The sequence below is a fragment of the Haemaphysalis longicornis genome, unplaced genomic scaffold (assembly GCF_048455015.1).
Source record: "Haemaphysalis longicornis isolate Haplotype H1 unplaced genomic scaffold, Haemaphysalis longicornis Haplotype H1 scaffold_1, whole genome shotgun sequence".
Taxonomy (NCBI): domain Eukaryota; kingdom Metazoa; phylum Arthropoda; class Arachnida; order Ixodida; family Ixodidae; genus Haemaphysalis; species Haemaphysalis longicornis.
In genome coordinates, this window is record NW_027526203.1 from 86,769,597 (window position 1) to 86,797,417 (window position 27,821).

Consider the following 27,821-nt stretch of genomic DNA (forward strand, 5'->3'; position numbering starts at 1 on the left):
GTTGCTTACATATATACTAGAGAGGAATCTGGCGCTATAGTTGGTTACAGCTTAACTCTACAGCGGCTTTTCAAGCGATTTCCCTCTAGTGTATAGTAGTATGAAACTCTATGGCCTTGGCTTCCACCATATGTTGCTTACAATATATACTAGAGAGGAATCTGGCGCTATAGTTGGTTACAGCTTAACTCTGCAGCGGCTTTTCAAGCGATTTCCCTCTAGTGTATAGTAGTATGAAACTCTATGGCCTTGGCTTCCACCATATGTTGCTTACAATATATACTAGAGAGGAATCTGGCGCTATAGTTGGTTACAGCTTAACTCTACAGCGGCTTTTCAAGCGATTTCCCTCTAGTGTATAGTAGTATGAAACTCTATGGCCTTGGCTTCCACCATATGTTGCTTACAATATATACTAGAGAGGAATCTGGCGCTATAGTTGGTTACAGCTTAACTCTGCAGCGGCTTTTCAAGCGATTTCCCTCTAGTGTATAGTAGTATGAAACTCTATGGCCTTGGCTTCCACCATATGTTGCTTACAATATATACTAGAGAGGAATCTGGCGCTATAGTTGGTTACAGCTTAACTCTGCAGCGGCTTTTCAAGCGATTTCCCTCTAGTGTATAGTAGTATGAAACTCTATGGCCTTGGCTTCCACCATATGTTGCTTACAATATATACTAGAGAGGAATCTGGCGCTATAGTTGGTTACAGCTTAACTCTGCAGCGGCTTTTCAAGCGATTTCCCTCTAGTGTATAGTAGTATGAAACTCTATGGCCTTGGCTTCCACCATATGTTGCTTACAATATATACTAGAGAGGAATCTGGCGCTATAGTTGGTTACAGCTTAACTCTAGCAGCGGCTTTTCAAGCGATTTCCCTCTAGTGTATAGTAGTATGAAACTCTATGGCCTTGGCTTCCACCATATGTTGCTTACAATATATACTAGAGAGGAATCTGGCGCTATAGTTGGTTACACCTTAACTCTACAGCGGCTTTTCAAGCGATTTCCCTCTAGTGTATAGTAGTATGAAACTCTATGGCCTTGGCTTCCACCATATGTTGCTTACAATATATACTAGAGAGGAATCTGGCGCTATAGTTGGTTACAGCTTAACTCTGCAGCGGCTTTTCAAGCGATTTCCCTCTAGTGTATAGTAGTATGAAACTCTATGGCCTTGGCTTCCACCATATGTTGCTTACAATATATACTAGAGAGGAATCTGGCGCTATAGTTGGTTACAGCTTAACTCTACAGCGGCTTTTCAAGCGATTTCCCTCTAGTGTATAGTAGTATGAAACTCTATGGCCTTGGCTTCCACCATATGTTGCTTACAATATATACTAGAGAGGAATCTGGCGCTATAGTTGGTTACAGCTTAACTCTGCAGCGGCTTTTCAAGCGATTTCCCTCTAGTGTATAGTAGTATGAAACTCTATGGCCTTGGCTTCCACCATATGTTGCTTACAATATATACTAGAGAGGAATCTGGCGCTATAGTTGGTTACAGCTTAACTCTACAGCGGCTTTTCAAGCGATTTCCCTCTAGTGTATAGTAGTATGAAACTCTATGGCCTTGGCTTCCACCATATGTTGCTTACAATATATACTAGAGAGGAATCTGGCGCTATAGTTGGTTACAGCTTAACTCTACAGCGGCTTTTCAAGCGATTTCCCTCTAGTGTATAGTAGTATGAAACTCTATGGCCTTGGCTTCCACCATATGTTGCTTACAATATATACTAGAGAGGAATCTGGCGCTATAGTTGGTTACAGCTTAACTCTACAGCGGCTTTTCAAGCGATTTCCCTCTAGTGTATAGTAGTATGAAACTCTATGGCCTTGGCTTCCACCATATGTTGCTTACAATATATACTAGAGAGGAATCTGGCGCTATAGTTGGTTACAGCTTAACTCTGCAGCGGCTTTTCAAGCGATTTCCCTCTAGTGTATAGTAGTATGAAACTCTATGGCCTTGGCTTCCACCATATGTTGCTTACAATATATACTAGAGAGGAATCTGGCGCTATAGTTGGTTACAGCTTAACTCTACAGCGGCTTTTCAAGCGATTTCCCTCTAGTGTATAGTAGTATGAAACTCTATGGCCTTGGCTTCCACCATATGTTGCTTACAATATATACTAGAGAGGAATCTGGCGCTATAGTTGGTTACAGCTTAACTCTACAGCGGCTTTTCAAGCGATTTCCCTCTAGTGTATAGTAGTATGAAACTCTATGGCCTTGGCTTCCACCATATGTTGCTTACAATATATACTAGAGAGGAATCTGGCGCTATAGTTGGTTACAGCTTAACTCTACAGCGGCTTTTCAAGCGAATTCCCTCTAGTGTATAGTAGTATGAAACTCTATGGCCTTGGCTTCCACCATATGTTGCTTACAATATATACTAGAGAGGAATCTGGCGCTATAGTTGGTTACAGCTTAACTCTACAGCGGCTTTTCAAGCGATTTCCCTCTAGTGTATAGTAGTATGAAACTCTATGGCCTTGGCTTCCACCATATGTTGCTTACAATATATACTAGAGAGGAATCTGGCGCTATAGTTGGTTACAGCTTAACTCTGCAGCGGCTTTTCAAGCGATTTCCCTCTAGTGTATAGTAGTATGAAACTCTATGGCCTTGGCTTCCACCATATGTTGCTTACAATATATACTAGAGAGGAATCTGGCGCTATAGTTGGTTACAGCTTAACTCTGCAGCGGCTTTTCAAGCGATTTCCCTCTAGTGTATAGTAGTATGAAACTCTATGGCCTTGGCTTCCACCATATGTTGCTTACAATATATACTAGAGAGGAATCTGGCGCTATAGTTGGTTACAGCTTAACTCTACAGCGGCTTTTCAAGCGATTTCCCTCTAGTGTATAGTAGTATGAAACTCTATGGCCTTGGCTTCCACCATATGTTGCTTACAATATATACTAGAGAGGAATCTGGCGCTATAGTTGGTTACAGCTTAACTCTACAGCGGCTTTTCAAGCGAATTCCCTCTAGTGTATAGTAGTATGAAACTCTATGGCCTTGGCTTCCACCATATGTTGCTTACAATATATACTAGAGAGGAATCTGGCGCTATAGTTGGTTACAGCTTAACTCTGCAGCGGCTTTTCAAGCGATTTCCCTCTAGTGTATAGTAGTATGAAACTCTATGGCCTTGGCTTCCACCATATGTTGCTTACAATATATACTAGAGAGGAATCTGGCGCTATAGTTGGTTACAGCTTAACTCTACAGCGGCTTTTCAAGATAAAAGGGATTTTGTGTTCATCCGCAACCAAATGGCGTCTCGCCGTTTGTGCGACGCCTGCGACGTACGTTTGAGAGGAGGACTACTTACAATATGGCCGCGCTCGCTTGCCGTCCGCTGCTGCGCAGTCGAGCGTCGACAACGAGGTTGCCGAGGACCAAAAGCTCTGTATGCGATTTGTGTTAGGAATGTGCTGTAGTGCATCAAGAAGCCGCTCATCGTCATCTGTCCCGTGTGTGTCTTGCCGCGTCGTGGTTTGTACGTACGTCAGGAAATCGTGGTGGCTGTTTTTCCGCGGAACGTCGTCACCGAACTCGATCTGAGAACGGCGAAGCGTCGAAGCTGCATCTGTTGCTGGTGTGATTGTGGAAATTGTGTCGGTGTTACACAACCTGCACTCTAAAAAAAAGGGTGTCCAAAGGGAGTCGTCGCTGCAATGACTCCCTTAGACTCTCTTTAAAACAGGGAGGGGTCACGGGACACTTGCACTTTGCAATGGGAGTCACGGGTCAACAGCATTTTTAGCATATATTTATTGAGTGATTGAATTTCCACAGTGGTACTTAGGTTTGTTGCTACCGTATTGCAAGATTTTGTGGCGCAGATACAAAAACATGAAAAGTAAGCGCACACAGGTGTGTGTCCCGTGACTTTGTCCGCTTCTGCGCAAACGGTACAAAATTTGATTTTCTAGGACTGCAAAGCATAAAAAATCTAACGCTGTTTATGGAACACACAAGGTTGAAACGCCAAGCTTTCTACGATACAAACGCAAAGTCCACAATGCAAAGTGCTGAGCCAAGCTAATGTGGTGTTTATGATTTTTATTGTGTAATTGGGTCATCTGAATATGCTGCTTCGGTTAGCTCAGTGTTGTCATTGATTTGGACTTTGGCGGATAGGAGTGTATCGGAGAAAGCTTCGCCTTTTTCATCCTGCTCCTCTTCGTCTTCTTATTATTCTTTTTCAATATGTGCCCTCCAAATTTGTAAAGTTGGCTTTCCTACTTCGCGTTTTATCAACTACACCACAATTTGCCCTCCCATTGTTTAAAGTTGGCTTTCCTGCGCTGAGTTTATCATCATCATCACCACCATAAGCCCTCCCATTTGATAAAGCTGGCTTTTCTGCAGTGCGTACAGGCGTAAAAGCGCCACGAGTGGGCATAGAGAGCTTCACTTTAACAATTTTTTTGAATATGTCGTATCAGAAAGCAATCAACTGCAATACATACCATACCTGTGGTAGCCAAATTATTTTGTTCTTACAATTGTCGGTAACTACGGGCGAATGAAAATGCTAAAGTGCGCAAAGACTAGCAAATATTTTAACATTGCATAGAAACCACATGTAACAATAACACAATATACTTAATATATACGAATTAAAGTCTTTACTGCAGTGCTCTTCAATGTTGATGAAATAAGCAGAAAGTATGATTGACATTGCTTCTGTATATGATTTAAATTGGTTGTCTATTTTTTACGTTAAAAACACTGCTAACTGTGCACCGGATAACGATCTGCGAATAAGAACACGAATAAAACTATGCCTCGTAATATATATTGCTACGCAACTAAATGGCCTTCTCAGGAACCCTGCAAAATAGGCAGGAGAATATCAGGACGCGTGGCGTGTTCGTAACTAGCTTTTGCGCCACAATTCTGCCGCTCTACAATTCAGCCTCTGTATGCACGATGTTGCGTGCCTGCTTTCTTGCAAAGCTTCGTTGTCGTGCAACAAAGCCTACTTTAATGCAGATGTTATTCTCATTCGCGTTTTACAAATGAAGCAGTATGTTCAATGCTTCATGTGCCACTAGTAATTTTGTACATTAAGTACATATCGATGTAAGGCATCGCACTTGCGCGCGTACAGAGCTCTGTGTTCAGATGTCGCGTAAACTTACACCAAGCTGACCGACCAAAAAGCAGAATTCAAGTGTTAGTCATTCAAATCCTTACTTGTAGTTGCTTTTATTCAATAAGAACTACTTCATATTGCGACAATCTTTTTATTTAAATGATTAATGCATGTTGCCCACAATTATTATATATTTGAACCTGTGTGCGAGCGTCGCCTCTTTTAGTGCGTTTAAAAAAGCCGCCAAGTAGTCACGTGACTGATTTGCGTTCGTTTTATAAAAACTTGTGTACATTACGTAAAACGTACATATATAAAAAGTTTCTGCCAGAACCAGATTTCTTTTGTCTAGCGTTTGCTTTAAAACTCAATAACAAGAATACAAATGCAAATATTTTAGACAACACGAATCAATAGAATCCACTGCGAGCCAAGTGGAGTAAGCCAGTATAGTGCCTAGAATATACTATAAAGCCAGTGAGTGGCGCGAAGGTAGCGGTGGCAGCGGGGCGAGTTGACGTATTTTTGTCGAATTCTCGTATCAAAACCGCTGCGGGATGGAAACGGCGTAACACCGGTATGAAATTTGCTGTGCGGAATTCATTGCGCACCGCCTGAAATCGTCTACTAGAATTCTTCAGTTCTGCAGGTCGACGGCGTGCTACGGTTCAATGCGAAGCCGGAACAAAGGCTGTGTCATCGTGTTTTTTCACGTGAGTACTGTCCCTGCTAATAATACCAAGTGAAATAGTTGTCTCGGTTAGCTTCCCGGACACATGCCGAAAAAGTTGCATATGCTGTGCTTGTTTGCTTGCTGCCTGGCGCCTCGTAAGCATTGTGAAATCTCTCCTTCGCCCCCTCCTTGAGACTGTTTGAGACTGTTAATTCCGTGCAGTGCGCTTCGAAGCTATCGCGCTCGCGAGACCGGATGCCGCCGCCGCGACCGTCCTTCCTCGCGGCTGCTCGCGGTCTGCGGGCCGCACTCTGCGGTCTGCGGTCTGCCGTACTCCCTGTTCTGTGGCCGTACTCGCTCGCCAACGCGCCCCTACAGCGTACGCGTTGACCATGTGCTGGCGGCGTTGTCGGGAAAAAAAAGTTGGCAAGAGGTGAGGACGCAGGAAATGTAGTTAAACAGATGAGAATTTGCACTGTGCAAGGGGGAGAAAATAGTATGCAAATGCAGGATACGGAGAGAGAGTTCGGGCCGCGCGCCAGCGAGCGAGTTTCACAACGCCTGACGTTGCCAAGCTTCACGAGCTAATGACGAAGCCCATCTTTGAGTTCACGTAGAGTTCACAGGGGCACAGAATTCATATACGTGGAAATTGGAGGTGAAAGGAGGACATGTGGCCTCGCAGGGAATGAACAGTCTCACGGTGTGTGTGTGGGGAGGAGGGGTATTTTACAGCGCCTACGAGGCGCCTGTTCTAACTTGTTCATGCCGTCCGTATTCTTCAGCACACCCTCCTTTTGCCCTCGTCCATTAGCCGACGTCAAGCTTGTCTCTAGCGCTACTGTTGTGTTCGCTGTCTAACGGCTGCTTTTTGCACCGTCGGTCGCAGAAAACCATTTGACTGTTGGGCGGAGCGGTACAATTCTGTAAAACACGGCGCCAGTTTGCAATGGCAGGCTATTCAAAAGTGTGTCAAGTGTTCCCTTTTTTCATTCTGTAGTTTTCTTCTTTGACGTTTCATGAAATAACAAACCGAACTACAAAAAAACAGTACATCGGGGGTGTAAATCGTTTTGAACCCTTTGGTGCAGCGTCATTTTTAACACTGGTCTGCCCGTATCGGCAAACTTGTTGGGACCGTTTAGTGTCCTTTTTATGTGGAAAAGCCATTATGAATGGCATATTGGCTTGTATTGTCACGTTCGCGTGATATTTGCAGGTAAAGAAAATAGGCCCCCATGCAAAATGAATCCTTTAATATAGGCATCAAAAGAAGCCTGGAGCATGCTAAATATTCTTTTGAAGGTAGGTTGTGCTTGTATGATCACATAGACGGACACAAGAGAACTACGTACCATTTCACGAGTAGACGGCGCCATCTTCTCGTGAAAGCGTACGTTTTTCTTGTGCCCGTCTCTGTGATCGTAACAAGAGCAACTTACCTGCAAAAGCTTACACCAACTAGCTCGACATAAAGCTGTGCCAAATATTACATGTCCTGATCACACACTCAGAGTGTACTTTCTGTATTTAGTGAGTCGCCTGTTTGCATCATTATTGTCTGCCAGACATGTTGTCACTTGGGCATTACTCCAGCGTGCAGACCAGTGTTGCACAAGTAGACATGCTTCATCTTCACACGAAGGAATAGGACTCTACGAAAGATGAGGATGAAGACTAGGGTGACATGACAGCGCTCTTCCTGTCACCCTCATCTTTTGCGCAGTCTTTGTGCGCCATAAATCAACTAGCCAGCAACCAAGTCTTCATATTCCCTTTCGTTATATTTCGTATGTACTGTATTACAGAGCCATAAACACATCAGCTTGTCTACATTAATTAAGGAGGAGGTGCTCAAGCAAGGAACAAGGTTCGGGTGGAGGCCGATCGCGGAACCAGAGGACTCTGAAGCTGGTGAGCTAACCAGGACTGGAGATGGGCCTGCGGATTCTGTGTACCAGAGGTTCCAGACGAGCGAGTTGGCTTGCAGACAACCGGGCTCGGTTCTACACCTGGCTGCGGTTGGTGGCCACGGCCCAGGATGGATCACCACACCTGCCACGCAGGGCGTGGTGCTGCCTGTGCTGCTTTGTCCGAGCAGTACATGCATTCGGGGGCCAATGCTCTGCTGCAACCTGGACCAACGATGACCCGCGGCACACATCGCTGAATGGTGCTTCTCGTGTCGGTGAGAGCATTTCCGTTTTTCTCTTCGCTTGAACTGGATTTCGGGGGCTGCACGTTGACCCTTGTGTCCTTGTTTGGTGCTAAGTTTTCCTTTCACCGTTCGCCATTGTAACTCATTCTGTTCCCTTTCTCCCGAGTTCCGTGTGAACGTGTCACACTCTTCAAGGCCAAGAGAATCTTCGCATCAACAATTAATTTTTCCAGAAAGGTTAGAGTGTCAAGCACCCTACACTTGGCTGTTTGGCATGGAAAGACCCAGCATTTGAAACATGTCATGACAGCAGGTAAAATCTTGCAGGGCTGCAGATTTTCATCGACATGGCTGTGTGAGGTTATGCGGGTTTGAAGTAGGTTTCAGGGGATGTAAAATTTGCTTGTGCCTGCTTTGGACTGGCCCTTGAGACTTCGAATTGCTTGTGCGGTTGATGTCTGTGTAAAATTGTCATTTGTTGCAACTGCTCCTGCCCTTACTTTTTGCCTTCACCTTTGGCTCTATCAGGTATGGCTGCTCTTAATCCTCAAGTCCTGTGGATGTCCATGCTCACGGGGTACTTTGCCTCTTTGGAGGTTTGTATTACACTTGTCTCTATCTTAGTTCTTTAAGTTCATCTCATAACCGCCATTTGCTCTCCTAGAGATTGCAAATTAATTCCAAATAACGGTTGGCTACTGTTATTGCACGAAGGCATCTTTGGATGTTAAAATTCTGTGAAAATTGTTAAAAATTGAACCTTGGTGTCACTTCTTTTTTATTCCCAGAGAGGTTGTGTCAGTTTTGTGCTTTTCGTTTACGCACCAAAGGCTTCACATAAAAAAACCAAAGCTTCATAATACTAATGGGTCATTCCACACGAAACGTTCTGGCCCAAAAATTGGCCACCGCCAATTCCGTTGAGAAAAGCAGGTGAAGGAATCCTGAAATACTATGAATATGTCGAAACCTTCATACAACAGCTGTAGAAACCCTAACGAGGATTTGAATATTCAGACAGATTTGATCAGTGGACAAAGCTTCCTCAAGGCAATATTACACTAAAATAATGCCGAGCACGGCAAACACTAGTTCGGAAAAGTTTTTTTTCCACCCTCCGGTTTTGTGAGCAATGTAACCGACATAAATAAAAACATGCAAACCAGTTATTCTCTATAGCACAAAGGCAAAGGAGACTGGGAGAGGGTAAAATAGGGGACAGAAGAAAAGGAGGGCTGGTCAGCCTTAAGAGCAGAAATTGACAAAGGGAGCAATAGAAGAGCGGAAACTTGAAGGGAACAGTGCAACAACGCCTTCCCGGAGGGCTCAAATTGGTGCGAGGGGCCAAATATGGCCTACCGTCGAAATAAAATCGAAGTAAAATTTTTATTAGACAGGCAGGGGATAACTGCGTGACAGGCAAGGGATAACTGCGTGAGTACTCCGTCCTTATCGCTGACTGATAAAGAAGTGGCTTTTTTAAACACGTGATGCATTTAGACGTGACAATTGCTTCTCGTTTTTAGTTTTTTAGTTTTGTGTATATAAGCAGCATCTTTTTCAATAAATTCTAGTTGGAAGTTCGGCACCGTGTTGTGAGTTACGTGTTCCTCTCGTCCCTGTTTTAGCGCCGATTAATTTTTAGTAAAATTATCAGGCTAGATGGAAGTTGTTCCAGACGGAGCTCACTATGTGCGGTGCGGCTTCTGTCTTCACTTGCGGCAACTTTTGCTATGTATATTGCACATCTGATATGTTTAGTCATTTTTGTGGGCCACAACACAGGAAGAAGCAGTTTTCCTCCCTTCATTGACCAGGGCAGTAGTCCGATGTGAAGTGAAGTTTAGAAGCGAACACATGCCCAGAAAATGCTAGGAAAACACCTAAGAGGACGTGGTGGAGAAGCGCCACTCTAATGTAGCAGGGCCGGCAGAAGACTCTTGTCTGTCAACATTTTTTAGTGCTAGCCCATATTGCGTCTCTCATGCCAAAGCCTCAGTGAGAAATTTGAAAATATTCTGTGTTGCTTGCGTATTTCTGACTAAATAATGTATTTCCGGCTTGGAAGGGAGCCGAGTGAGTACTTAAAACCTAGTTCTTTCAAACTAAACAAAGCTGTATTCAGTCTTTATGAACCCTTTACTGCATGTGTTATTGCTTGCTTGCTGCAGAAACAGTGCTGACGTTGTCATCTGTGTGTTTACAGCAATTCCGCGTTTTTCACAAACTTGTAATCCAGTTCCACTTCTAATACTGCTAAATGAAAGTAGTGTGGAAGTAGAGACCCTGATAATAAAGCAATTGTTAATACACCGTGAAAATATGAGGAACGTAGCAATTACCACATTGCATTTGTGAAGCTGGAGCCCTGTGGATATTTTTCCTTATGGCCTCCTCTATACTCTTTTGTTGGTCCCCCACATCTTATTAATTTCCATGTCACAGTGATATGTATTTTTTTATCATTAGATGCAAGAGGGGTGGATACACTGTCCTGCGGCCTGTTTTGCTGAATGAAAGTGGTGTCGAAGCCTTCAGAGAAGCACTGGTAAGTACAGCAGTAATTACTTTTAATGAAATCACTTCGCAGGAGCTTTGGAAAAACTGAGTGTTGCTTGTTTGTGTGGTTTTAGAATTTTTAGAAAAACGGTTGTGTCAGCGAAATTGCTTAAATTTCTTGGAATCGTTCCCAGTCTTCAAAAATCATCTATCAATTTCTCTATAATCTCGCTCCGAATAATCTTCAAAAAAAAAAACCCGAAGAAGCAGACAAAAAAGGCACATTGTGAGCTACTAGCTACCAACCTTCAAAACAACTACCTGGTTTGATAACCACGCCACCACTGTGACACCGTGACACACCTCCTAAATTTCCCATACGGACCCTGGCAAATGAATATCTTGATGTGTGGGTGGGTTTTGTATTTTTAAGCTATTTTGGCAGTGATAACGCTCGTTTCTCACGAAATGGTCTTCCAGATCGGCCTAGTCATGCTAATACTACAAGCAATTAGGTTAAAGCTTTCATATTCAACTCGTAAAAAACTCTCACACAGTTGCAATTTCAACAACTTCAGCCAACGTAGTCATGAATAAAATGAGCCACTAGAAAAACAGTTGTCTTTAGTAACAGCTTTCTAAGAAAAATGGCTTGGTTGAATTTGTCTCATGACAGCTGATTAAAGCTAGAGTTTAAGGGTAATTATTTTTCTGTGATCGAAACGATGCTTCCTACTACTAAAACCTGTCCCGTACATCAAAACGCTCGAGACGATCCGAAAATCCAGAAGCTGCCGTATGCATTGCGATGCTCGCTAAGTACACTACTTCTGGCGTTGACGCTGATATCTGCTAAGAATAGACTTCGGAATATGGCTCACAGACAGGGCGGTAACTTTCTTTTCATCGCAGAAAGTCTACCACTTTTTGGGGTCTAACAAAACATTTTTGTGTAAACATATTGATTAGGCACATTCTGCATCAGCTCAAAATGCAGATTATTCGATGCCCTTTCCAACAAGAGCAGATTCGCAACTTAACAAAATCAGTTTTTGTCCAAACGTTGCAAATATGGATAAGTTGTGTATATCAATTCGCAAATAGTTTAAAAAGTTTGGAGTATAATTTTTGCCAAACATAAAAAACACATCCTGGAAAAAAGTTTAGTTGCCCAGTACAATTTGTCAGATATGAGAAACATGTTACCATGTGTGGTGCCCTCGTTCTGCCGTGAAGCCGTACCTCTGTTTCAAAATATGCAATTTCGGATAGTTTACTGAAAAAAATCGGGTGGTTTGGCATTATTAGAGGCACTAATTTGTCCCCACATGATGTAGAAACATCTTGTAAATGGTTGACATCGCAATAATGGTCAGGTAAAAATTAGGGATAGGACAAAAACTGCTTGGGGCTGAAAACAAAACTCGTTCACTGTCAGTTTACTATCATGCACCTGTTGAAGCTTTCACTTGCTTGTTATAATCTTCTGGCTCACTTTTCTAACCCTGCTTTCAGGAATGAGGTGCGATGCACTCGAACAGTGCCCAGCTAGCTATCCCCGAGTAACTGTTGCGTGACAAATGAAAAAAGCGTTCAGCTCTATGAGCCTCCTGCATTGCACCTCCACCTAACATTTTAGAAAACAACCAATACCAAACTTGTGGCAGACTTTGTCAGAATATGTAGTTCTTCTGAGGAGCAACTCTAGACCTCCGAAAATATCCTCGTACAGAATCAAAGCTGAAGCCAACTTTAAGCTCTCTCTCCTTGTCTTAACTGATGTCCGATGACTTGAGGTTATCAATTGACTTTCAGCTGGAACTCTTATTGCACAAGTAAGGCATGGGTGAAGTGAAATCACAAACGGCATGCTTTTTTTGAGGAAAAGTAGTGGGCAACGAAGGCGTTAAGGCAAATCGGGTTGAAGTTCTCTGTCTAGTAGTGCCAAATATAAATTGCGCAATGCAGAAATGAAACAAATGACAGGAAAAGGGCTGAAAATGCTAAGTGCACTTGTCAGACATGTGGAGACATCCACGAATACTTTGACTGAAAAAAAGCTACCCGTCCTCTAAACCAAAGCTCACTAGTTCATACCTGGTGTCATTTTCTGGTAGTTCTCACCTTTAAACGCAGTTGGATTGCAAAGCTGACGACATCATTTGATACTTGACTTCTGTGAGCCATTTGATCAAAAAATCTAATGGTAATGCAGCGTAACCACAAGTGACATCCTTTTTTGTATAGCGCAGCAGCCACGGCACCTATAGAAACAACACATGCTGCTCAACCCTCAAAAACACCGTCAGAAATCTCAGTGTAGCCAGAGCAGGAAAATTAGAACTGATTCTAAAACTGCAGTGCCTAGACTAACCAGTGGGATGCGTTAGTTGCAAGAGAAATGACAACATGGATATCAGGAATATACAGCATTGATCATCGGTGATCGGTGCTTTATATTGCCGATTTTGTGATGTTGTAGTTGTTTCTCATGCACCCCAGTGCTTAGTCTAGGTACTACACCTTTACAATTGGTTTAAATGTTCACGTTTAGGCAACCTTGAGATTTTCGGCAGTTTTTTGCAAGGTGAGGTGTGTATGTTTTCTCTGAAGGGAGCGTTGCTGCTGCGCTTGATAAAAAAGCATGCGACTCGTGGTCATGCTGCATTACCATGGAATTTTCTTGATCAAAAGTCTTCCAGCAAGCCAAATACCAAATCATTTTGCCAGTTTTCCAATCCGATGGCAGTGACAGATGATAATTACCTGGAAATGACACCAGCTTTCCACTACTGAGCTTTGGTTCGAAGAAAGGGTCGTTTTATTTTGTGAAAGCTTATTTCTGAAGGTTCCCCGCATGTGTATCAAGTGGACCTGGCATTTTAAGCCACTTTCCAGCAGTTTTCATTCTGTTTGTGTATTGCAAAGTTAATATTTCGTGCTACTACGCAGTTACCCAACTTCAAGCCGATTTGCCATAGCACCCCCGTCGCCCTCTACTATTCCTCGAAAAAAGAACGCCTTTTGTGATATCGCTTCACTCATGCCCTACTTTTGCGATAACAGCTCCAGCTGAAACTCAAAAAATAACACCAAGTCATCGGATATCAGTCCAGACAAGTAGAGATTTCCAATCAGCCTTGAACACTGCCAGCTGTTCACTAGCCAGTTTTGTTAGTACGAGGTTATTTTTGGAGGTCTAGTGTTGCTTCTTACTGGAACTGTCTATTCTGGCAGTCTCCAAAAGGTTTGATATGGTGCCTTTTTGAAAATGTTAGGCAGCACTCTTTTCGCCGTGCGAAAGCTTGCTGGGCACAATTCTAGTGCATCGCAAGTTATTCCTGCAAGCAGGGCTACCATAGCGAGTCAGAAGATGACAATAAACCGCAAGTGGAAGTTCTGGTAGATAATTGATGATCAGAATGTCAACAAAAATGCACCACTGAGATTGGTTTTAAATTCCAAGCGGATTTTTTGGCATCTCTGGCTTGCCGTGAATCTGGTGCTTGCTGTAGTCCTTAATAAGATGTTTTTACATCACGTGGGGACTAAGTTTGTCCCCTAATAATATCAAACCATTTCAGAGAACCATCCAAAATTGCGTATTTTGGAATGAATGTTCGGCTTCACCACGAGACGCGGGCACCATGCGTGCAAGCACCACGTGGGCACCACGGGGACAAATTAATTTGCACTAGTGAATTTTTTCTTGGACAGGATTTTTAAATGTAAACCTTCATCTAAATTTTTTCCACTATTGGTGGTTTGTTATACACAACTTCTTTTTTTTTCATTTTTCTTTACGGTGGCAAAATTTTGATTTTGGTTTTTTTTGCGATCATTATTTATGCAAACATTACACAGCTGGTGCTAGCAAGGGCGTTGAATCATCCGCATTTTTGCCACTGCACTATGTGCCTAACCAACCCATTTAGCAGAAAGAAATGTTTTCTTAGAGCCCTAAAAACTGGTCAGTTTTCTGCGGTAACAACAGAGTTGAAATCAACGCTGGTGTCAGCTTTACTGCATCACTCTGAATTTGTGCAGAGAAGCCCCTATAGTGCATCAGAAGTTCGAGAACAAAAAGTTGGACATCCAAAGTCAATAAATTGGGACAGGGAAACTAATTATTGTTGCATGTCCCGTCAAGGCTGTAGTGTCAGTTTTACTGCCTTGCTCACAACTCGTGCAGAAAAGCCCATCCAGGGAATTAGAAACTTTGGAACAAGTTTTGTGCCAAATTTAATTTATGAGAAGTTAGAAAATCAGGGTACGGAAACTAAACGCGTTGACAATAATTCAAATACCCAGGCGGCACAGAAAGTGTGCCCCAAGACCGGCCTGTCTATGGCCGTTTTCTGGTATGTCCGGCCAGCATCCAGGTTCTGGAAGCCACTGATCATGCGTTGAACGGCCAACATTCGGCAACCAGCGCTTCGGTATTTTTCCGTCCGCCCGTGTACGGACGCACAACGGCAGCTAACCGGCTGCCAGATATTCAGTGCTCTTACGGCTGCCGATGTTGAGAAAGAGAACGGCCGAAGTACGGCCTTAGGGCATCCGTTTTTTCTTCGGGAAGCGGTAACAGGCCGAAGCACGGCTAGCGACCGGCCACAGAATATGCGTATTCTTGCGGCAGTTGGTGTTCGAAAGGAGACCGGCCGGAGAGCGGCTCACGTGCATTCGTTGTTTCAACGATGAACCGCGCGTCCGGCGGTAGAATATTCGTTTTCTTCGGGCAACCAGTGTTATGGAGGATACCGGCCGACGTACGGCCCCAGAATATACGTTTTTCATTCGGTTAGCTGTCCTCGGCCGAATTACGGCAAGCGAATGGCCACCAAATATTTGGCAACCGGTGTTCAAGAGGAGACCGGCCTACGTAAGGTATCTAGTTATACGTCATTTTTTTCGGCAGTCGGCATACAGCCGAACAACGGCACGCGCATGGGCGCCGAGAATTCATGCACAGACGTGTTTGGAAGGAAACCGACCGTTTTTTTCCTGGGGGAAGAAAAAGCCGTTAGAGAGCCGAACGACGGGGACGCGTTTTTCATCCGCTCCGTGTTTCTACGTCTTAAATGAACGAACATCGTTTGTCAAACAGTAAGGAGTGTTCTCAGTGAACGGGCAAGGTGCAAGGACTCACTGGACATTAGCAGGGAACCTTTTAGGCCATCGAAATGTCATTTATTGCCACAAGAAGACTGTGCCACACCGACGGGTGAGCTAAGCCTCGCCAGTCATCGCCGCTACGACGCCTCTGCCGCCGGCTTCGTCGACGCATCAGCTCGAGGCTATTCGCCCCCTCAAGAAATGGAGAGCATTGGAGACATCGACCCGGCAGAGATGTCTGATCCGAGATGGAGATGGTTCTCCAGAATAACTGGCCTTCAAGGGCGTCGAGCAAGCGGCCACCACGCAGGAGCTAAACCGCCACCATGTCAAGGACTTTCCGCCAAAGAAAGGCAAGTGCGAGCAAAAGCGCAAGTTATTCTGCGCACAATTAAACTGCGACAAGCAATGTTGCACTATGTTGCTGGTGATAAACGTAGAAGACACTCGTTCGCGCATTGGTAGGATCAACTTCATGCCCTGCACTATGTTACTTCATGGGATTTTACGACTGCCTATTTAGAAAAAAACTATTTTAAATTTGCGATAACAGAGCCTTGTCACTGACGAAGCCTAGCTGTTAATTTAGTTCCGATGTTTGAAGGTGAGCTTAGCTGCTCTTGGGATATGACTCATTTGATTAAACATAATCGCCAGCATCCTAGCAAACACGGATTTTGTCAGGATTTTCTTGCTCAACGCAGATTGTTGAGTTCACGCACGATTTGGCTCTTGCAATAGATAAGCTTAAAGTGGTTGACTGTATATTCTTGGACTGCAAAAAAGCAAATGATGGTGTTCCATATCTCCTTCTGCGTAGTACATTTCATCCTATGAACTGAATGAATCGGTTTTTCCGTTGTTATTACTGTTGGCCCTGTAGCTTTGTTCAAAAGTACTGTGTAGTTTACCGGACTATAGCGAATGAACGTGATTCCGTATACCTTCCGCTTTATTCCAATTTAATAACATCCTGGTGTGCTGATTCAGAAAAGTTTTTGTATCTTAAACAGTGTGTTAACGTGGCACCTTTAAAAGAAAACCTTCATTACAATTGAATACGTATACCGTAAATTATGCTGCTGTGACAACGGCCGAGGAATATAAATACCTAGGAGTTTATTTAGGGAGTGGTTAGAAGTTAAATAGGCAGGTTCACACCATAGAAGTTACGGCTGCATATGTTTTTGGCTTTCTGAGACGAAATTTCAGTGAACCTCCATCTAACTGAAAAGAACAACCGTATTTCACTCATGTACGCTCAATCTTGGAGTACGCATGTGTTTTCGTGGATCCCTACACCAAAGAGCTTGTTGATACACTCGAAAACATACAGAATATGTCAGTGCGATTCGTATTAGGTAATTGGCGCGCTCAACTTAGCATGAGAAAAAGTAAAAGTAAACTGAAATGGAAGGACGTGAAAGATCACAGACGAAACCACAGGTTGAACTTTTTTCGTAATATCTATCATTCGAAAACTGGAGTAGAAGGGGAGAAGTATGTCCAAGCGCCATTCTACATATCGCAAAGTGGGACCGCTAGCTTAAATCAAATTATTAACTTTCCTTAAAGTGACGCCTTGCGCGATTCATTTTATTTTACATCAATACTGCAGTGTAATTCTCTTCCACGTATGATTGCATGAACTGTTTATATTGACGATTTTCAGCGCGCTTGGTAGAATTATTTTGTTATTTTGTCTCATATTTATTGCTTAGTGTTATGTATATCCCTTCTGTAATGCGTACAAAGGCAAGCAAGCATCAAATAAATAAATAAATAAAACAATGAATAAAAATAAATAAATAAATAAATAAATAAATAAATAAATAAATAAATAAACTTCCAGAGGCGCAAGTTTGCCTCCGACGGGTTGAGAACCCTACGGATTCAACCTTGACCAATAAAATATTTATTGCCCTATTCGTTGCAGTATGTAAGGTTTCCTGTATGCATGCTACCATTGCTATGTTATTGGTTTGAAACAAATTATGTAACTCTAATTTTACGCCTTTTCTTGCGTGAACACAGAGGGATACAACTGCAGCCACCTGAAACAGGGCGTCATTCGCAACGCGTCTAGAATTTTTTGAACGTAGTCCTGTTACGTCCTGTTACAGCTAAAAGACGAAGTCCTTACACCGCTGAGCTCACAAACCAAACGCGCTATCCTAGCTCTGGACATTAAAGGCGCCTTTGACAATGTATCCCATCAGGCTATACTCGAAGGACTCCAATTAACTAACTGCGGCACACGTACATACAATTACATACAAAATTTTCTTGCCTTGCCTTGCTACTCGAAGGACTCCAATTAACTAACTGCGGCACACGTACATACAATTACATACAAAATTTTCTTGCCTTGCCTTGCTACAACTTCCGCCACTTCTACAACAAATTCAACACATACAACACGCACTTTATGCAGACGATCTGACTATTTGGACCACAGGGGGTTCGATTGGGGAACAGCAAGACGCCCTCCAAGAAGCCATTAACACCACCGACAACTACCTTACAGCCCGCGGCCTCAACTGTGCACCAGAAAAATCTGCCCTTCTCGTCCTCCAAAAACGCACGCAAGGCCGTAAACGACAGCCCCTCCCAGACCCACAATTAAGCCTACATGGCGCTCCAATCCTAACCACCCCTACAATTCGTGTTCTGGGACTTACTATCCAATCAGACGGCGCAGGCATTTCCACTATTCATAAATTACAAGGAACACTATTGCAAATCACGCACCTCATCAAACGCATTGCTAATCGTCGACAAGGACTGAAAGAAAATGACCTCGTGCGCCTACTTCAAGCCCTCCTAATTAGCCGCATCACATACGGAACTCCATATTTGGCTCTCAAAAATAGTGAAATACAAAAACTCGATATAATCATCCGGCAAGCCTATAAATTAGCACTGGGGCTACCACCGACAACTTCCACTGCCAAATTACTACAGATGGGACTTCATAACACCTGGGACGAACTTCGAGAGGCACATCATGTCAACCAGATCGAACGGCTGAAGCTTTCACACACTGGCTGTCACCTCCTCCGTCGCCTCGGCTACCCACTACCTGCCACCCATCAACCCCGCCAACGCATCCCTCTCGAACTACGAGATTGCATCTCCGTCGCCCCAATACCCAAGAATATGCACCCCCTTCATAACCAGGGTCGCCGACAAGACCGGATTCGAATGCTTCGCAAGATGCTTCAAGTCAAGCCACGAGAAACCCGCTACGTTGACGCCGCCAAATACGCCGATAAACCAGCCTTCGCAATTTCAACCGTAGACCACCGAGGAATTGAATTGGCTTCCGCAACAGTAATTGGCAACGACTCCACAACTGCAGAAGAAATCGCAATAGCCCTCGCAGCCACTACATCTCAAGACATTATCACCATCGTCACAGATTCGCAAGCTGCCTGTCGCCATTACGCCGCCGGTCACATAGCTCCCTTAGCACTCCGCATTCTACAGTCCATCCCTAACCCTCCTTACCTCTACATTCTCTGGACCCCGGGACATGAGTCTCTGGAGGGGAATGAGGCGGCTCATGCTGCCGCCCGCGCGCATATCTACCGGGCGTTCCCCTCCAACACTCCAGCATCACCGTCGGAAGTCCACCATTCTGTGCCTCAAAAATTCAACGACATCCTCGAACATTACCGCCTCGAACGCCGCATCTTTCCCCCACCCCACGACAAGTTGACTAAGGAAGAAGCCACCACGTTCCGCCGCCTTCAAACCAACACCTACCCGCACGGCACCCTCCTCCACGCCATTCATCCCACCTCCTACTCCGCCACCTGCAAGTACTGTCCCCAACCCTGCACACTGTATCATATGATTTGGGCGTGCTCCCACACACCATCCCTCCCCCCTACTCCCTCCCCCAACCATGAGCAGTGGGAAGGCATGCTAGCCAGCCCGGACCCCGGCGATCAGCTTCGGCTGGTTGAAAGGGCCCGCCTGGCAGCGACCGCCCAGGGACTTCTGGACTGAGAAGACCCCCCCATTGCCACTACTACAAAAACTAATATTGAAATAAAGTTTATTCCTCCTCCTCCTCCTCCTCCTCCTTGGACTATTAAGTGGTGTGGACGTATACTCATGAAAACAACATTAAAATAGATTGAAAATGAAAGTACCTGTTCGCTCCTTCTTAGGATCAGCCCTGCGCAAGATCATCAGAAAAGTTGATCGAGTAGAAAATGTCTTTGCAAGAAAAATGGGCAAAAACTGGACATACTTTTTTGGGAAGGAGTTATATTAAATGCTCCTGAGTGTTTTGTTGATAACCAAAACGCTTCGTAAAGGCATTCACGCCAGTTTTATATACAGCAAAATTGGTCAAGCAACTGTTATAAAAATAGTTTATGTAGTCATAGCATGAAAGTGTGCCGGAATATTGCCCTAAAAGAAATTGGCTAAAAGCGGCGCAATTTATCTCTCTGAAGTTCAACCCACTAAAGTATGCGCCCTCCGCCGCCCCCCCCCCCCCCTCTACCTCCTCTTTCCCCGTTTATTACAGGTAAGCCGCCCCACAGAGGATATCAGGACCTGGACAATACATCTATTCAAGCTCTACAAAGAACTGAATATTTTCTGTGTTCGGCAGTAAAAGAGGCACAGCAATTACAGGAACGCCAATTTGTGAGCACTGTTTAATACATGAATTTTGCTGTCAACTGAGGCTGGTAATTAAGCAAGGCTGCGCTGAAAGCTTGACGGCTGGTGGTTGCGCGCGAGCTCACTTTGATGTGGCTGCATTGGACCCAAAATGCTGGGTTTGTGCTGCTTCTGCACTGCGCGAATGAGTCATCTGCTTGCTCGACATGCAGTGACCGGCCTCAGTACAGTTAACGTACTGTGGCTGAACTCCAATGCCCGTAGCACGGCCGTATTTCCGGTAGCTTTAGTCCGGCTGGAGTCCGACGACCGCATCTCGGCTGTAGTCCGGCGGCCGTACTTCGGCCGTACACGGGTGACTTTGGAATGGCCGGAGCCCTACGGCTGGAATCTGGCCGTATGACCGTAAGCCGGTCGACTGGCCGACGGACACTGGCCGTTGGACAGCCATGGGAGTACGGCCGTATACGGCCAAAAGGCCCACATTTGGACATGGGCCGAACATGGCTGCCGGAAAACGGCCGGACAGAAAATCACCGGCCAAAGTACACCGGCCTGTTTTAGGCCGAACAGTCCTGTGCTGCCTGGGTAGACAAGTGGTTTAAAATTTTTTCTTGTGGCCACTAAAAACATGAAGAAACCGAGGCACGTAACAAGGCAGTGGTGCCCTTTGTACTGACAACTTAGGTTTCTTTTCCATCAGTAATAAGTGTGATCTCGATAACTACAACTGTAAGCATTATTTAGTGCTGCATGCTTTCACTTAAGCTAAAAACTGTTGAAGGAAAAAACTAAACGGGGTGCAGACATTGCATGCAGAGTAGAAAATATAGTCAGCGTATTGAATAACTTTAAAAAAGCGTCAAAGTTAATCAGTGAAGCGTAGATAGAAGGTTCAGGCAAATTGTCATCAAGCCTAAAAGCAAAAGAAAAGCGCAACAAGCAGCACACCCAGAGGTTTTTGCCCAGGGAATGGGGGGGATCTATGATGTGTCGTTCCCATCTGGAAAGTCGATGTATCCAATTTGTCCCTTGGCGTTTTGCATGTACTCACTCATTGCGAATCATGCAAGTACAAGCCTTTCTTGGGCCAAGTTTGACTTCTGCAAAGCTAAAGCACTGATTTGGGAGCTTTTAGATGTTTATTACATAAAAAACAGGAGCACAGTGAGCCTGTATTGCAATGACCTTGAATATTTAGAAACTTCGCTATGATTCCTTTGTTAACATTGTGCGGCCCACTATTAAAGGAGCCATGAAGAGAAAACACAAGTTTGGTTCATTCAAAAGATTGTCTCGTTAGAATCATACTGACACCACGTTGTGGTCTCTCTCTACCTCGCAATATGCATAACGCTAGCTTTGCACAAGGCAGGCATTCATGCACACCGCGAGGAACCACCGTGGGTTCGAGCTAGTTGAGCACGCTCACGATACTGAAACGCCGTCGCGCCAAATCAACACCGCCTCTGTTGGGCAGGTGGAGAAAGGGGCGACAAAGGAATATGCCCAGGGTACGGAGGGAAGACGTTTATTTTATACTAACATTCTAGTCACATATTTTACAGTCCCAATTACACAATTTACAGTACAGGTACGTACTTCCCGTTAGGTGAAAGGGGCGATGGGGCGCCACGCGCAAGTGCGCACGTTTCGTCGGCGCAGAGCCAGTGGGCTCTTCTGTCAGGGCAAATTCCGGGGTGCTCGCACGTTGTGCGCGCGCGCATCGCCGTGCTGGCCGGATCGGCTCGCAGCAGCGAGGGAGACGGGGCCCATTCGCTCACAGGCGCGTACCGCACGGCGTGTTCGTCGAGTGGTAGGTACGGCCTTACTATATGCAAGCGTAGGGACGACAGGAGCAGCCTTGGGCACGGGCCGCAGCCGGAAGGGCTGGTGGGCTTTCGCCGGCGCAACAGAGTTGCCGCCGGCTGGTAAAGAAAGCGTCACATACCTTCGGCCAACGCCTTCGGCGTCCTGGAAGCGTCTCCCCGAACGGACCCCCGCGCAGGGCGCGCGTTCGCGTCTCGGCGAGAGTCGGGTTCGGGCCTCGTTCAAACGGACCAATGAGGTGAGGTTAGCTCCGCTACCAGGGCGGAGCGCCCGCTGCGTGACAGTGTTTTATCGCCGCAACGGTCTCTGCAGGCTTCACCTCACGCAAGAGTTTGAGAGACGGCTCGGCTCTACACAGAGGCGCCAAGACGAGCCGGAATTTCGGAGGAGAGAGGGGAAAAGCGCCGCGTGATGGCACGAACCCAGTGATCGCGCAATGGCCTGGGCGTCAGGATCCCCACACTCCCCTCTCCTTGTCATCACCGCGCAGAGCCACTGTGCTCTAGCGCCAAATAGTCAGCCCGTGACACCATTAAGTAAAGCTCTGCTTGCTTCTCGGCAAAGGTCCCTTCAAGTCGCAAGCGACTACCTGCCAAGGACGCATACTGTCAAATGGCTTCACAATTCCAGGCGGCTTCCCACCGTGCGCCCTCGCCGTTTGACAGACATGGCAGGATCGGCAACAGCGAAAATGTCTTGCCTCGTCCCGGGCCAGGTCACGGAGCGACTCAGTTTACCAAAACTTTGGAGCCGCCTAAATGCCTGGCGAATGGTTCGTCATGAGCTTAGCGCAGCAGTGCGCAACTCAGACTTAGGGGGTTACCACACTGAATGGTTCAATTGCCTCATCATCGGTGGCTACGTAGTTAAGCACGAGTCCTTCACCGTCCAGCAGAAATGAGTCCCCCGGGGCGTCGGCGACACACGCTGACTTCAGCCCCCCTCCCGCGCCTGCTACAAGACAAGTAGCATCTCGGCGCACGCCCGCAGCAGGACAAGCTACGTCTCGGCGTCTAAAAAAAATCAAATTAAAAAAAAAAAGTGTCTCCCAGAGACCGTCGCAAATCCGGCGACAAAACGGGTCATTCTGCTAGCCGGCTACTAGCTCTTTTCGGCTCAATACAACCGCCTTGCAACGGGCATCGCTTCCCCCTGATTTTACAGCCGAGGCCCGTCCGCTTTCCCGCGGCATGGAGTTCGCGAAAAGCGCCTGCCCCTCTCTGCGGGGTGTCCGCGCGTCCTTTCTCAACTCTGGGTCCTCTTCCTCCCCTCAACGGCTGTCAATTTCGCCTCCTTTACCGGCACACGCTTTTGCGCCGCCGGCTAAAGTCACACTTGGACAATAAATCTCGATGGATTACGAAGCACGAGATAGCGCGTCAACTACCATGTTCGTGCTCTACTCTTAGGGGACGGCAACAAGCATATATCTCGCGTGCACTACTCCGAGTGGCGGCTGTGGCCTTTCTCCCGGAATACGTATACCGCCGCTCCAGTGGGGCGCGGTTGCAACGTCGCACTGCCCCGTGGTGCTGCGTTAACGAGGGGTGCACGCACACTCGCGTACGGAGGGGCAGTCGCCTCGTCCCCGTAGCAGCTACCGCTAGCGGATAAGCGTTAAGACTGATTCCGGTTGCGTACTCAGCTTAATTAGCGGCCAAAGGCTAATGAGCCAATGGCCCCACGTTGGGCGCCAGTTTGTGGTCTCTCTCTACCTCGCAATATGCATAACGCTAGCTTTGCACAAGGCAGGCATTCATGCACACCGCGAGGAACCACCGTGGGTTCGAGCTAGTTGAGCACGCTCACGATACTGAAACGCCGTCGCGCCAAATCAACACCGCCTCTGTTGGGCAGGTGGAGAAAGGGGCGACAAAGGAATATGCCCAGGGTACGGAGGGAAGACGTTTATTTTATACTAACATTCTAGTCACATATTTTACAGTCCCAATTACACAATTTACAGTACAGGTACGTACTTCCCGTTAGGTGAAAGGGGCGATGGGGCGCCACGCGCAAGTGCGCACGTTTCGTCGGCGCAGAGCCAGTGGGCTCTTCTGTCAGGGCAAATTCCGGGGTGCTCGCACGTTGTGCGCGCGCGCATCGCCGTGCTGGCCGGATCGGCTCGCAGCAGCGAGGGAGACGGGGCCCATTCGCTCACAGGCGCGTACCGCACGGCGTGTTCGTCGAGTGGTAGGTACGGCCTTACTATATGCAAGCGTAGGGACGACAGGAGCAGCCTTGGGCACGGGCCGCAGCCGGAAGGGCTGGTGGGCTTTCGCCGGCGCAACAGAGTTGCCGCCGGCTGGTAAAGAAAGCGTCACATACCTTCGGCCAACGCCTTCGGCGTCCTGGAAGCGTCTCCCCGAACGGACCCCCGCGCAGGGCGCGCGTTCGCGTCTCGGCGAGAGTCGGGTTCGGGCCTCGTTCAAACGGACCAATGAGGTGAGGTTAGCTCCGCTACCAGGGCGGAGCGCCCGCTGCGTGACAGTGTTTTATCGCCGCAACGGTCTCTGCAGGCTTCACCTCACGCAAGAGTTTGAGAGACGGCTCGGCTCTACACAGAGGCGCCAAGACGAGCCGGAATTTCGGAGGAGAGAGGGGAAAAGCGCCGCGTGATGGCACGAACCCAGTGATCGCGCAATGGCCTGGGCGTCAGGATCCCCACAACGTTTAACGTAAACTTCGCTCAAATAAGCTACATAATTAGGAAAAACGGGAATGGTCATGCGACCCACCAGCTCATTTCCCGCAACAGAACCTATGATGTCACATGAGCTAAGCTCTGCGATTGGCGGAGACTGGCAGAAGCAGACGCAAATTAGGTAGAGCTTACAAACTAGACGAACGAGCGATTTGCGCTTAAATTTAGGGCACATTCTTTACAAAGCAATAAGAATGATGGGACAAACAGTGGAAGTTACGAAAGCACATGTAAACATAGAAGTACTGATGCGTTCTCCTGTTCGTACGGCGCACAGCATGCTTGGTTTAGCTGTACAGCACTACAGGGCTTGGGGTTGTCTCAGACGACACTGGCCGATTGACGCAAGCAACGGTGTCTTACGTGACCCCATTTGTCGAGCGAGCACTGTTTCAGGGAACGAATATTTTCTCCCAGAACAAAAACAAGCCAGGTTTAAATGCGGGCAAAAACAAACCAAACGCTTGCCACGGTATGGTGGCGCCAGCTAGGTTACGGAACGTAAAGAAACGCGGGAACAAACCAACACCGCTGTACAGGGTGGAGACAACCTTTGAACGGTCCCGTGCCGCCGCAATTGGGCCAACGGGCTCAACGCGTTATTCTTTTCGTTTCCCACGAGACCTAGCAACGCGAAACAGACAATATGATTCAAACTTTTTCAGTAAACCGCGTTGCGGCGATAATTAGAGCGCGGTTTTGACACAATGACTTGCTTCGGCGGCGAGCGAGCAACCGAAAATGGCGGCGCCAGGGTATACGTGTCTCTACCCTGTACGGCGGATGCGTGAATGAAGGTACTCTAGGCTGCAGAGCGGTCGGTTCCAGTGATGTCACTTGGGACCACGAAAACGCACGATTGAGCGGGAAAATCAAAATTTTAACCTAAATTGTTTAATTTCTCAGTGAATAAAGCACCGTTTGTACCCGGACAAGCGCTGGGGGCACTATAAAACACGAAATCTTTCGAATAAAACCAACTTGCATTTTCTCTTCATGGCTCCTTTAAAGGGTGTTATTTTAGACGATGCACTCAATAACCTTAGTTGAAAGCAAGTGCTTGTCCTATCATCTGCTTTGTCGTGTGCTATGGACTCGACTTTTTAAGAACTATGTACCAACTTGCCTCATGCTTTTTACTGAACATTTTGAGTTAGACTTTGTACCCCTCCAGTGTTTTGCAGTGGGGAGCATGCCCTTTGTGCAGCAGGTGTCTCAGTTCACTTACTGCTTTGTTACTAGTGCTGCCTTTGGGCTTTACATGGATATTTTCATACCATCAAAAGGGGGGAGTAGCAGCCTTTTGCACTCATAAATTCTTAGTCTCCCTCCCTGGAGCTTTCAGATCCTCTTTATGGATGCAATAATTTTTGAAGCCTTTGCATTTCTGGGGTGTCCATATGTAACTTCATACATTATACATATGTTCCCTCATACAAAACATTTCATAACAAAAGCCAAATGGCGAAGCAAGGAAATGTAATGGCGAGAGGTGTGTTCCTCGCCCTCTTTTTTGTCAGGCACTGGGCAGTTAGCCTGTTGTTGGTGATTTTACTGTGCTGGCTACAATTTCATTTTGCTTTTGTCTTATCGTTCAATTTCTTTTCATTGAATATTTCTCGCAGGTCCGAGACAAGGCCTGGTCCGAGATGCTAGGACCCGAGGACACCTTGCAACGCTTGTGCACGGCCTGTGAAGATTTCTGGATTGACTTCATGGACTTCTTGTGTAAGAAGTCTGCCTTAGAAAAACAGCAACAAGGAAAGAAGCCTTTAAAAATTATTGCAATTTATTTTCACACCATTTTAACCTTGCACCCGCAGGTATGCAAAGCTGGTTAACACAAAACTTGTTTTTGTGATTTAATATCATGCCTGTTAGTCTAGCAAACCTGTGTTGTGACAAGCCATAGCAAGCAGTAAAACATGCTTAGTGTATCTGTATTTTTAGGCTATTTGCTGGTTATTTTGTAATTTAAAACAACTGTGATACCCTAAGCTGGCTTTTCATTCAAATGTGTATCACTTTCGTCTTTAATAAAATAATTTTCAAATACTTTTGGTTTGCTTTGCTATACTTGTATGAAACTGCCCATGAAGCTACATGCATGTGGGCTAAAATTGCACTTGCACGTATACTGCAATGATTCCACCAGCAGTATTACTGACCATTTCTGGGAAGGTCACCCATACACTTCCACGACTCGCCGTAAGCATCACGGGACTCTTTAAAAAGGGGCGTCCTCACAACTCTTGTTACAGGGTCGCAATGATCATCAGGCAGGAGTCCCGTGACTCTCTTTTTTCTTTAGATAGGGTCATGGCAGTCAGTGCTGACTCTAAGGAGGTAGTCACCCATATTCTACTGTGACGGGGTCCGTGTGACCCCCTTTCAATAAGAGTAGCGTGACTCTGCGAAAGAGGGTCGATGAAGAGTCAAATCTGTGGAAAGTAAATACCCCCCAAAGAGAATAACAGGGACTCCTTTTTTTCTTAGTGTGTGCGTGAAGAAATAATACGATTTGCTTTCGTCTACGGCAGTAGCGGTGACAAGTTGCAAGCGTTTTCGTTTGTTGCTGTGAGTGTAGGCTGCGCCCGATGTTGAGCGCAGGCCTACGTGGTGTCCGTCTGGCCCGACGCGGATTGTCCAAACGTGTGTGGCGTGTTTTTTGGCCGGATACGGCCGCTCGTACAGCCTTACACGTTATTAAGACGATCGCGAAATCTTACAATGTAAGGTATCTTTCCTTACTGATTCGAGCATTGATTTAGCTTGCCGGGGTACGAATGGAGCAGCGGTGTGGCGTTTTTTTTTTCCGTGGCGTGGAGAGGTATCAAGAATTATTGCAGAGACTCGCGAAGAATTAAACGTTCGTGCGCAATTATCCGAGACTGGGTAGCTTTAAGGAAATCGGTATGAACCTGCCTTCCTGCGAGAGACGGGTGCCTATGGCGTTCTGTTTATACCAATGGGCACATTATCGCACATTCAGAAGTATGAATGAGTGCGAGTACTGTTGAGGTTTCGTTTCTTGACTGTCATTGGTTGGTCGTAATAATCAGTAGCATT

The 27,821-nt window shown here is 46.1% G+C and overlaps 2 protein-coding genes across 4 annotated transcripts in view; one reads left to right on the top strand and one right to left on the bottom strand.

The window, feature by feature from the left end:
* Window positions 1-27,821, bottom strand: part of LOC144177877 (lysyl oxidase homolog 2-like) — a 374,790-nt gene that overhangs the window by 333,991 nt on the left and 12,978 nt on the right. The gene's annotated exons all lie outside the window — the stretch shown is intronic.
* Window positions 5,527-27,121, top strand: LOC144177867 (uncharacterized). Its single transcript, XM_077705450.1, has 6 exons — window positions 5,527-5,845; window positions 7,614-7,719; window positions 7,796-7,993; window positions 8,492-8,559; window positions 10,433-10,511; window positions 26,378-27,121. Exons 1-5 carry the CDS (start codon window positions 5,804-5,806, stop codon window positions 10,478-10,480), a joined length of 462 nt encoding a protein of 153 aa, XP_077561576.1. The 5' UTR covers window positions 5,527-5,803; the 3' UTR covers window positions 10,481-10,511; window positions 26,378-27,121.